The sequence below is a fragment of the Chionomys nivalis genome, chromosome 9, assembly GCF_950005125.1.
Source record: "Chionomys nivalis chromosome 9, mChiNiv1.1, whole genome shotgun sequence".
Lineage (NCBI taxonomy): Eukaryota > Metazoa > Chordata > Mammalia > Rodentia > Cricetidae > Chionomys > Chionomys nivalis.
In genome coordinates this window covers 24,480,047-24,492,609 of record NC_080094.1, presented here as the reverse complement: position 1 = coordinate 24,492,609, position 12,563 = coordinate 24,480,047, and the positions used below count along the sequence as shown (strand labels likewise).

At 49.9% G+C, this 12,563-nt stretch overlaps 1 protein-coding gene across 2 annotated transcripts in view; it reads right to left on the bottom strand.

The window, feature by feature from the left end:
- The window catches only part of Nol4l (nucleolar protein 4 like), a 120,201-nt gene that overhangs the window by 67,987 nt on the left and 39,651 nt on the right, over window positions 1-12,563 (bottom strand). For both annotated transcript variants that reach the window (XM_057780825.1, XM_057780824.1), the window contains exon 2: window positions 5,457-5,612. In XM_057780825.1, coding sequence (XP_057636808.1) covers window positions 5,457-5,612 — 156 coding nt within the window. The remainder of the gene's footprint in view (window positions 1-5,456; window positions 5,613-12,563) is intronic.

The window sequence follows — 12,563 nt, the reverse complement described above, 5'->3', positions numbered from 1 at the left end:
GCCAATGGCCTCCATTCCTTGCTGTAAGATGAGCCACTTGTTTTTTAAAACTTGAATAAAGGAGATTAAAAACTGCAAATGAAAAGCATTTAGACATGATCTAGTTTTTAACATTTAATAAGTAATATTTTTCTTAGAACATTGTATTGCTGCTACTAAAGGGTGAGCTTACGAACGTTGCTCTAGAATACAACCTCTGCTCCGAGATGCATAAACTAAGACCCACTTGTAAATTCACTGGCCTACTAACAGAGCCCAAGGTCTACCACTGATGTCCTGGCTAACTCACAGGCCAAGAGCCTTTTCCAGCAGAGCTATTGGAGGCTGATTTGGGGGCATCCAGTTTTCCACACTGTACTACTTGGGAACCTTATGTTCATTCTTGTAACTAAAGATTCAGTTGAGGTCACACAACTCTTGAGAGGCAATGTTGCAGGGCACACCAACCCATAATGAGGGAGGTGAGCTGGTGAGGGAGGAAGTGGAGACCGAATGGAGAGAACATGAGAAGGCTGGGTAGGAAGCAGGAAGGGTGGGTGTGGGCCTAGAAATCTAGTAAGAGGGTCAACTTTGCTCTAGGTTTTGGGAAACTCTCTGGTTCTTCTTTGGCTGTCCATGTGAAGCCATTGATCCCCTTCCGGGCTGCCGAGAGCCCGGTTCTCCCGTTCCTCTCCACTAGGGGGCAGCATCACCAAGCATTCCTGTCCTTACAAGAAAGTTGGGTTAGGGCTTTGGGGCCACTATGGACTGCACTGGGTCTGCCTGTGGCCAGCACACAGTCAGCTTCTATAGGGACCAAGGATAAGGACTCAAAGGCATTCTGAATCTCTGCTGCTAGAGGAAAGGAGAGTTGGGGTATGTAGGTGGCTAGGGTGTGCTGCTGTCCTGCAGCAGCTCCGTTTGACAAACCTTGAAGGCTCTCAGCCCAGCCACTGGCCTGCTAGTTCCATGGCTACTCCTGCCAGCTGCAAACTCAAGTTAATTTTGGTGACACAGTTGTTACTTCTCAGCTGATTTGATGCTCTGCAGAGCAGGCAGTCTCTTTGATGAGCTATCTCCCTTCTAAATCCCCTGCCTGATTGCCTTGCTCTGGAGGTCAAGGACAAGGGCCAACCCTAGCATCTCTGGCTGCAGCCACAAATGGAAGATCCACAGTGGAGGAAGAGGACAAGGTTGGGAATGAGGGCTGGAAGGTGGGGGTTTTCCGCTAGGAAGGTGGGCATCTTCATCCTTGCCTAGAGACCTGAAGTCCCTTTCAGAGCATGCTGATTGGGAATAGTGAGCTCGACTGTAGAAGGGCAAGAGGAAGAGGGAGGTCCAGACAGAGCCAAGGCCCAGACTGACTGGCCAAAAGATGAGGTCCTGGACACCCCTGAAATACTGCTCCCAAAGTGGGGCCTCAGAAGGACTGAGTGGATGTGGGGAAGAGAGCCATAGTAAGCTGGAGGAGGAGGAGGAGGAGGCTCATGCCAGAGTCTAATCAAGCCTCCCTGTTCACCTGCACTGGACAGCCACTTCAGAGGACTCAACAACAGCCCCCTGGCCCAGCTGCTCTGCTTAGCGCTGCACAGGATGAAAATGGCTATTCTTGCTGCCTGGCCTGCAGCATACACAGGAGTCTGTTTCCAGGGGGTGGTGACCAAGACGGTCTCCTGGTCTTGGCTGTGCCATGGGAATACATCTTATGACCCTGGGTCCCACAGGGGAGGGAGAGAGGTGAGAAATCCTTGGAGCTATCAGAGGGCAGGGCAGAGCGTGGAAGGAAGCCTGGGGAAGCAGTTCTGTATGACCAGAGAGACCCACACGGACAACACACAGTCCTCTTCTCACCTTCCACCACCAGCATCTTTTGATTCACCCTTTGGTTGGTCCAGGACTAGAAATGGAGCCTCTATTTCTGCCTGAGTGCCAGGATGCCACACAGACTCACAGGAACAGAATGAACACACATACACACACACACACGCGCGAGACCAGAAAGGCAATCCTCACAAGATGTCTTGTCAGGAGGATGGTGGCTTTCAGATGGCTCCAGACCCTGTTTTAGAAATAGATACACATGTACAAAACAGAACCAGAGAGCTGCATGTGTATTTTGGAAGGAGATGCTCCAGGGCTGGGCCCTGTCCCCAGTTAGGTTTCCCTCAGCTGCCCTGATCTGCCTGCTGAGTAGCTCTCAAAGTCTCCTGCTGGGACCTTGAAACCATGTGTGGATTTCCCTTTTCTGTTTTCCCCAGTGTTAAAAACTGAGAGATTTCACGGGCAGGGAGAGAGTAGAATCTACCTGTCAAGTCCCTGATTTGCAAGGCCCATTTTTGCTCCCCAACTCAGAAGCCAACGAGGTGGGTGGGGTGGGATGGGGATTTGCACCACTTTACAAGAGCCTCCTTCTGCCCTGTGGTGGATTAGCACCATGGTGGGCCTGGAACAGCTGTTGACCACATCTGGCCTCAACTCCAAAGTGGCCTGGGTAGCCAGATCTGGCCTCTAGCGTCCCTGGAGGGAAGAGGAAGTGAAAGGGTTCCTCCAACCCTGATTGAGAGAGATCAGGGAAGTATTTGAGAAAACGGCTCAGGGAACTTGAACAACCTTGAACTTTCTGTGTATTTAGCGCCGTGAAACTCGCGAAACTCGTGGGACCCTTGGGCTGTCGGGTTGCCTTGTTTGGAAGGCTATGGTGGGGCTCCCTGCTCAAAAGGGGGCTCCCCTGTATCATCTGATGGAAATGCCTTTTTTTCCTGACTCTTAAAGACTCCAGGCCCTACAAGCTCATAGCCCTTCCTCTCTAATTCATGGTGTTGCTAGAAAGACTCTTTCCTCTCCTGAAGACTTGGCCTCCCTTAGTGCCACGAACATGGCTGCCCAGTCCCTACTGTCTCCCAACCCCTTAAGATACTTCAGGCCTGGAAAAATTTTCAAGTCCTTGTGCCTTAAAGATGGAATATCAGACCCAGGGTTCAGTTTTGGCAAAATACACAGTGACAGATCCAAAAACCGCTCATCCGAGGGCTTGATGAAACCCTGCAGTGCCAGGCTGTGCCGCTCTACAGCCGTCAGCACAGGGTTTGCTTGGGGGCTCTTTCTAAAGGCAATGGGCAGGGTGGGGGAGCTCCTACCTGCAGAGCAAGGTTGAGGAGCTAGGCTGGGGTGGAGGGGAATAGAAGCAGATAAGATGAAGAGAACAAGGCATCCAGGTACCACCTCTGCCCCAGAAACAGAAAGAGGGTGGCACAAGAAAGGTGGCAGATAGGAGAGAGAGAGAAGAGTGGAGAGGCACAGGGGGAACAGGAAACACCGGCTCCTTGGCCTTGAACCACTGCAGAAGGGACCTGGCCTGCTGGGCTCAGCCTTGGCCCTGTGCTGAAATTCCAGCTGTGTGTGCAGCTGGCTCCATGCCAGTCATGTGCCAGCTCCAGGCTGATCAGAGAAATGGGGCACATGGCAGCATACAGACCAGAAGCCAGGAAGTGTAAAGGGCTAGCTGTTCATCCACTTAGTCCAGCACACAAGGGCTAGCAAGACCGGATGTCTCAGAGGCCCCAGACACCATTGAGGATTGCCTGTGAACAAGGTTTGGTGCTAGGCACTGAGGAGCCAGGGAAGTCACCAGATCCAGACAGTCAGGCCCACGTGCCTGACAATAGCCAGTAGCTGGCATGATAGTTTGCCTCGGGAGACCTGTGGCAAGGAAGCAGAGATACTGGTCAGTTGCCAGGCTCTGCCCCAGCTGGGTGACCTCAGGCAGGCTGTGGCTCTCACCTTAAAATGGGGCTCACAGAAGGCCCTGCTTCATGCCTGTGGCCTTTATATGGATCTGACTTATAAGGTGAAACTGGAAAGGGCTGAGGATACAGCCTGGCATATGGGCCCAGCACTGTTAGACTCAATGATGAGCAAACACTGCCTTCTCGATTCCAAAGGGACCCTGCTGGTTCAGACTGATGGTCCTCCCTTCTACGGCTTCATTTGGAATAACCTCAGACTGGCTTCCTTTCTCATGGGCACATATACTGCCAGCAGGAGGGCTGGGAAGACAGGGTGACAGTCCTATGGCCCTCAGCTTGGTTCCTCACTTCTCCAGGCCCCTAGCAGAGGACCCATCCTAAAAAGAGATGGCTCAGTGGTTGAGAGCACCGGCTGCTCTTCTAGAAGACACAGGCTCAATTCTCAGCACTCATACAGCAACTTACAACTATCTATAACTCCAGTCCCTAATGCTGTCTTTTGGTCTCCATGGGTACTGTATTCGCATGGTGCACAGGCTTGCATGAAAAGGCAAGGAGCTAAATAACCATTCGGACAAAGGCCATCACCTGAGGACAAGGATCTCTAGAATTTTGGATTCTGTGAATTGGGCCATGTGGGGAAATCATACCTACACGGGCCATCTCCACAACTGCCCAAGGCTGTCTACACACAAGAGACATTCACACCTGGTGTAGGGGGCAGGCCTGGCCCTAGAAAGACAGAACTATAGGATTCTAAAGAGAAAATCAACATGGAGGGCCTGGAAGACACCAGCTTACTGCTTCTCAGGATCTGTGTGACCTCGGACAGGAGGCTGGAGGTTCTGGGTCTGTTCCTTTAACTAGGAAATGGACCACAGTGCCTTAGTCACAGGAGGGCTGTAAGGACTCAGCTGAGAATACAATGTCTGGTTTGTGGGCTCAGACCTGGGCATGAGCTGCAGGTACAGACTCGTGTGGGGCCAATACGGGAGGGGCCTTGGCCTAGCAGGCTCCTGAAGGTTGGAGCTTCTGCTCTATTTTCCAACTCCCTGGTGTGTACTGTTTCTCTAGGGAGCCATTCCACTCCTTTCTGCCCTCCTAGAGGTAGCCAGTATACATGTTGCCTTCTCCATGAAGTCCCCCAGGTATGGGGTTCTTGCTCTCTCAAAGCAGGTCATGGAGACATTTCTCCTTTTGTGTTTATCTCTCTGCCTTCAGCCTCTCTGGCCCCAAATTGTAACCTCTTGAAGGTAGGAAGCAGGTCCTCAGACCCAGAGCCTCTGGAGAACTCACAGGACTGGCTGACAGTGTGCGGTAAACCTGACTAAGCTCCTACGCAGGAGGCATCTAGGGCAGGCTGGCAAGCAGTCCATGCCATGCTGTGGAAGCACTGGCCCCTGCAATTCTTATTATCTGTGCTCCCCCAGCAGGCTACAAGAGGCTGAAACTGGGGAAGGAGGCTTCCTCCCTGCCCTGCCCAACCCCTCTCCTTCTCTCCCTCTCCCTCCCTTCAACCTGCTTCTCCTTTGTGCTCTGACCGCAGAGCCCGCCCCTCACCCTGTGAGCCATCTCTGGCTGCCATGCCCTTGCCCCATGCCCCCCTGGATCCCCAAAGGCCGCTTCATCACGCCTCAGCTCCCTGCCCCGCCTCCCGCCCAACATGTGCGGAGCCCATGGCCTCCTGCCAAGGCCTGGGGCTGCCAGCAGAGGCAGAGACAGAAATCTCACCGCTCGGTAGGTTTTCTTCTGCCCAGCGTGCTTGGGGGCTTTGCCTGGCTCTGCGGAGCTCTCCACGTGCATCGAGTAGATGATGTCAAAGAAATCTTCCACCACAGCAACCCGCTTCAGAGAGATGCCCTCGGGCTCCGACAGGCCATCTGCCCCCTGTGACAGGATGGACAAGCGGTGTTAGTGTCAGGGTTGATGGTGGGTGAGAGCTGGGCCCTGAGGCCAGGCCACAGGTCAGGGGTGGGGGTAGGGACTTTGCTGCTCCCTGGCCCAGCATGGCCTCCAACAGTCTGGCTAGAGGTTGGAGAGAAGAGGGCGCCCACTGGGTCTGGGGGAGGGTACTAAAGTCAGGGTGGCTGAGGGGCTCCTAAATCTACCAGCAACAATGGGCAGAGAAACACGACAACACCAGTACAAATTAGGAAACCAAGAGGCTCAATGTTCACAATTCAGACAGATTGTGCCAGACTCCCAGAGAGCTCTCGAATCACACGCTGTGCCAAGACCATCCTAGAAGTCTCTGGGGAGGGGGAGTGCTAAATAGATGCGGGGCCCCATCAGGAGTTTGCCAATTAGCAGTAACCTTTCACTGTGGTCCTGGGTCGGGGTCCCAGGGGACCAGCTCCCATCACCTGGGTGGCTCCTGCCTTCGCCCAGGCCTTTCGGAAGAGCTTTTCACTGCTTTTCTCCCTCCCCACTTCAGCAGCTGAAGGCAGCCACAGAACCCAGGCTCTTTGTGTGGGGAGATGCACAGAAAAACAGGCTGGAGGCCATGTGGATGTGGCAGGGCTAGGAGCCTGATGGCTATGGGCCCCAAGCCTCTTCTCAGGCTTCTCAGGCCCAACAAGGTATGTCAAGATGAAGACTGAGTTCCTTGCAGCGGCTGTGGGAGGCACCTGCATCCCAGCCCCAGGCGTCACACCCCTGAGGAAAGAGGCCTTAGGGAGACTACAAGGCTTGAGTTCTAGGTGAGGCCAGTGTGCCATGAAGGTATTTCCCTGGCCCTCAGAATACAAGGTCCATGGATCTGGGGACACCAGCTCTCAGCCATCATCTCCCTAGGGGAAGATTGGGCTGGCTCTAGGGGACTTCAGAGATCAAGAACAAACGGTGCGGAAGGGGCTGGATGATGCACCCAAAGATACAACTCTTAAGACAATCCCTCCCCAGAGGAGGCAGGCTCAAGGACAGCAGCCCTGTGGAGGTGTGGGATTCATGTGCTGGCTCACACCAAGAAAAACGCCTGGTACATGGGGGGTTATTGATGAACGACTGCAGTTGAGCAGGCAGTTGGCTAGCAGCAGCAGAGCCACACGGTGTGGACATGCTCCACCCCGTATATAGGTGCCGTGTGGTCCTGAGTAGCTGGTGTTCCTGCATCGTTGAGCCTCGTGCTCTTCATCTATCAAAGGGGAAGAAAGAACTCTATTGCCTACAAACTTCTATCAGGACAAAATGGGAGCGGGCGCAGCACTTGTACCAAGCCTGGCAGGCAGGGCTCTTCCCATAAACACTGTTATTAAGGAACACATTGGAATGAGTGTGGTGGTGCATGCCTTCATGTATAGCTCTGTGAGTTTGGGGCCAGCCTGGTCTACATAGCAAGTTAGACATTCAGGGATACATAAAGAAGAGAGACCCTGGGGCTGGAAAGATGGCTCAGGAGTTAAGAGCACTGATTGTTCTTCCAAAGGACTGGGGTTCAATTCCCAGCACTCACAACTGCCTGTAACTCCAAAATCTGACACCCTCACACAGATATACATGCAGGTAAGACACCAACGCACATAGAATAAAGATAATTTTTAAAAAAGAAAGAAATGAGACCCTGTATAAAAAGAAGTGCTTTGTGACTGGCCAAGTTTCTGAGTGTGTGACAGAGCTGCACACTACAACTCTGGGAGGTTCTGATGGTTAGGGGCATGCCTGGAAACAGGACAGGCACAGCTAGCTTAGGCCCTCAGACTTTGGAGTTGAAGAAGTTGTCTTAGCAGCATGCAACAGACAGGCTTCTATTTTATCCCTTGACTTTGCAGACAGATAGGCAATGACGATAGAATGGGAAAGCGTTTTAGCCGCCGGCCAGCTTGGGGCATCTGTGGTATGGGCTGTTGAACCCTAGAACCCCCCGCATTTCTGTATGATGACTCTGGGCTAAGGCCGCACCTGCCGGATACAGCTCTCTTGCTAGTCAGGATCTATTTCAGTGGGGACCCCTCAAACAGCAGGTATCTGTGTAAGCACATATGTATGTGTACAATGCACGGGTGCAGGGAGGCTACATGCTGTTCCACCATCACCGCTCTGCACTGTGGGCAGACGTCCAGTTTCCCTAGTGGTCACTTACGAGATGAACTATGAAATTACATGTCTTTCCAGGTTCAAACTCGCCAGAACTCATTTTTACCTCCTTCTCAGGGGGAGGAGGGTTCCCAGCCCTCTGAAGTCCTAAACTGTCTTTATGGGCTCAGCAATGGCCGGCTTGTTTATTAGCTAACTGGTAACTGCCAGCATTTGGAGATCTTCAAATACTGCCCTGACAGAGTTGAGACAGTTCTGGCTGGCCTTGAACTCACAGAGATTTTGTTTTTAAGATTTATTTTTATTATCTGTGCATATTTTTTTATCTGCACATATATATATGTGCACCACACATGTGAAGAGCTGTGTTAGACATGCTGGAACTAGAGTTACAGTTGTGAGCGACTATGTTTGCTGGGAATTGAACCCACATGCTGTGGAAGGGTAGTTGGTGCTCTAATCACTGAGCTGTCTCTCTAGTCCTCCTGCTTCTACTTCTACAGTGCTGGGGTTACTAGTGTGTGCTACAACCCCAAGCTCAGTTATTTCTTTAAAAAGACACTGCTGGCTGTGGTGGCACAAGCCTTTAGTCCAGCATTCAGACAGCAGAGGTAGGTGGATCTCTGCGAGTCTGATGATAGCCTAGACTACATAATGAGTCCCAGACCAGTCAGGGCTATACTGTGATAACAAGTCTCAAAAACGAGCAAACAAAATCTCAGTTTATTTATGTGTTTGGATGTTTTGTCTGCTTAAATGTATGTGCACCCTGTGTATGTCTGATGTCCACTGAGGTCGAAAGAGACACTCGATCACCTGGCACTAGAGTTACAGTCAGTTGTGAGCCACCATGTCAATGCAGGTAACTAAACCCAGGTACTTTGCAAAAGCAGCCAGTTGAGCCATCTCTCCAGCCTCCTCTAATACACCTTTTTTTTTTTCAAAAAAAAAGGGGGGGGGGTATTTATTCATGCACATGAGTGCTCTATTTTGCATGTATGCCTGCAAATGACAGAAGAGGGCATCATATTCCATTACAGACGGTTGTGAGCCACTATGTGGTTACTGGGAATTGAACTCAGGGCCTCTGGAAGAGCAGCCAGTGCTCTCAACCACTAAGCCATTTTTCCAGCCCCCTTGAAAACACTTTGTGCTTAGGAATTTGCCTTTGTCACTCTGATCTAGTCAGCTACAAACTGAATCCCATGAGATAATATCCACATTCAGAGATGTATAGTCTTATTTCATTCTCAAATAATATGCTTAGGCTGTCCTCAAACTTGGACAAGTAAGTTTTTCTTGAGTCCAACCTAATGGTTGTTAGGTGTGTTAGTGCACACCACTAATCCCGGTACTTAGGAGGCAGAGGCTGGTGGGTCTCTGTGAGATTTTTATTTTAAGATTTATTATGGATACAGTGTTCTGCTTGCATGTATGCCTACAGGGCAGAAGAGGGCGCCAGATCTCATTACGGATGGTTGCGAGCTACCATGTGGTTGCAGGAAATTGAACTCAGGACCTCTGGAAGAACAGCCATCACTTCAGCCCCATAATCTCTGGGGATTTGAGGCTCGTCTGGCCTGCACATCAAGTTCCAGGCCAGCCAGAGCTACAAAGTGAGACCTTGTCTCAAAACACAAACACACAAACAAAAAACTCCCAAACGAATATACCTAGATAGAACAGCAAAAGATATTACCGAGTGCCTGTCCTGTCCCAGGCCTACCCTCCCACTGCTATTCTTAGGTACACTTGGGTAAGCAGTGGCTTTGCACCTGGTCCAGTGTGACCATAAAATTATCCCAGGGAAACTTCAAGGGAACATTTATCACTAACTCCCTCTTTAAAAACTGATTGCTCAGCAGGGCGTGGTGGCACACACCTATAATCCCAGCACTTTCAGTGGAGGAGTTCAAGGACAAGTCCAACCTCGGCTACTAAGAGAATTTCAGACCAGATTGGGGGCCATATAGGAAGTCAAAAATTAAAAAAAAAAAAAAAAAAGACTAATTACATATTTTTAACCTTGGGTCCTGTCTCTGGTAGGGGAGGGCCTGTAACAAAAAGAACTCAGATCACACAAGGTTAGTCCTCTAGTGAGTTGGGGCCACCTGGTCATTGTGTGAGTAAAACCCTAAAGGAAGAACACCAGAATGTATGTCTGGCCTTCAACGAGAACCCAGGAAGAAGGTAACAAAGCAATCTGTCAGCAGTCACAAGTCCTGCATCCATGAAGGTCATGTGACCTTTCTGGTAAATGCTGCAGGAGGGGTATTCCTTCTCTAGCTGGGAATGCAGACAGGAGTTAAGGGTACACAAAGTGTCTTCCCGATAGCCTTGGGAAACTTGTCTACCCCCACCTCCTGCCCTGGACTGATGATTCTGAGTCCAGGGCCTTGTACATACCAGGCAAGTGCTCTGGTTCTCCTTAGCCTTGGGATGCCTCTGCCCACCCACTTCTGCCTAGGACCCAAGTCAGCATCATCGAATCCAGTGCTGAGAAAGAAATTTCATTTTTTTATGGGACTGGATCAGAGGGGACCTGGCTTCTCCTGACTCTCCCAGCTTCCAGAAATGCCAGGTGGGAATGACGGGAAGAAACTCTATAGCATTTCATGGGAAAGGACATTGGGAGATTTTTCTCTGTAAGAAAGAACATTTCCATGGTAACATACTAAAGAACTATCCAACTCCTGAACAACCAAACAGACCCTAACTAACCTAACTGGACATGATATTCATTTTGAAAATTGTAGAACTACCAACTTTCTTAGACATTGCCAGTTCCCTTAAAGCTAGCCCATTTGAATTCTGATCAAGTTGGTTTCCAAGCAACTGAAACAATCACAAAATGTCTACTTTAATTGTAACTGATGTTTCAAAATATTTAAAACTCTGATCCTCCAAATGTGGGCCCTACATGAGAACTGAGCGGTGGTGGTGCACACCTTGAATCCCAATACTCAGGATGCGGGGGAAGGCGAATCTCTGAGTTCGAGGCTACTCTGGTTTACAGGCTACACAAGAGAAACCCCATCTTAAAAAACAAAAACAAGCAAAAGTTTAAAAAGGGGGGCTGGAGAGATGGTGCAGCTGCACTGGTTACTCTTCCAGAGGATCCACATAGTAGCTCACAACTGTCTGTGACTCCAGTTCCAGGGAATCCAACACCCTCACCACACAGATATATATATATATATATATATATATATATATATATATATATATATATATATATATATATGTAAGCAAAACACCAGTGCACATTAAATAAAACATACAAAAAAGAATCATATGAACAGTTGCTAAAAATGGGTGTTTGGGGGCTGGGGATATGGATTGGTAGGTAGAGTGCATGTCTAGCATGCATGAAGCCCAGGGTTCAATCCCTGGCACCATACAAACCATACATGATGATTTCCACCCATGATACCAGCACTTACAGAGTACAGGCAGGAGTATCAGAAGTTCAAGCCAATTTTCACTGTATAGGGAGCTCAAGGTCAGCCTAGGCTACATAAGATTCTGCCTCCAAAAACAAACAACAAACAAAACCCACATATCTCAGTCTACCAAGCCTTTGCTGTGAGGTTTTAAAAAGTCTATCCCAAACGACTATAATGCAAGAGGATTTTGAGAAATGCTGATTAGAACATCTCCACGACTGAGACATGTTCTGGGCTTCCAGGCCTTGTGTGTTAATGTTTTCATCTCTAGCGAAGGCTTCCTATCCCAATGGAGGGGGTGAGGACTCTTATTGGGCAATGTTACTATACATTCAAGAAATCTGCCCAGAAACTTACTGTGGATTACAGGTATATGGACAGCCCCTGGCAAGCCTGATCCTGCACTTTGACTTCTTGGCAAAGTTACTTTAGGAGGGTCTTGACAGGGACTTTCTGGATTCTTCAGTTTCTTCAAGTGACCAGAATACTCATCAAAAGGAGATTGCTATATACAGGGCTGAAGACCAATAAGAGGAACCAGTGCAACTCAGCCAGCCAGTAAGCTCCTGCCAAGTGACCTCAAAGCAATCCTTGGGAGTATTCCTTAGGTCAAGCCCTCTGATGGAATCTTGACCATCTCCCACAGACCCCTGGTCTTGGTAGCCACAAAGTACAAGTGGACGGCAGTTCTGTCATCATCTGTAGTAATACGTTACATACTCATCAAGGTGGGAAACCGTTTCACTCCGCGGGGCACCTTTCAGTCCAGCACCATCACTGTAATAGGGCACCAGGCTTCCCAGCCACAGGAAGGCCATGGTCGAGAGGAGGTTGCTAAAAACAGGGACATTTCTCAAGTGGGTTCCTCCTAAGGGAGAGGAAGGAACCATGGAGAAAGTCCTTAAAATATGCGGTCTTGGTGCATTCCAGATCCAAGTCTTAACGAGGCATGAAAATCAACGGGATTGCTGCTGGAGGATGGCATCAGTCAGCAGAACACACCCCAGGGGAAAAACCTTTGGCTTCCACTTGTGTGGGAGTTTGGGGCTTCAGGGGGTTGATTGCGCAGGCAAACTCAATGATGCTGCTCCATCCCATCTAGGCCAGCCAGTAAAGAAGCTGAGAACACAGCAAAAGGCACTGGCCATGCTCCTCCCCGGCACTGACAGGGCTTGTTCCCCACTTTAATCAATTTGGCCAGGACTTGAATTTGGGAAGTTTCAGGATAAGGAATAGCCTAAGTCTTACTCCAAGCCCTGAATGGAGCTAAAAGAAGAACCAAAGGGAGGAGTCAGCCCCCTGCAGAGGAGCCACAGAGGGGTAGGGAGGAGGTGGAGAGATCTTAAAACCACAGAAAACC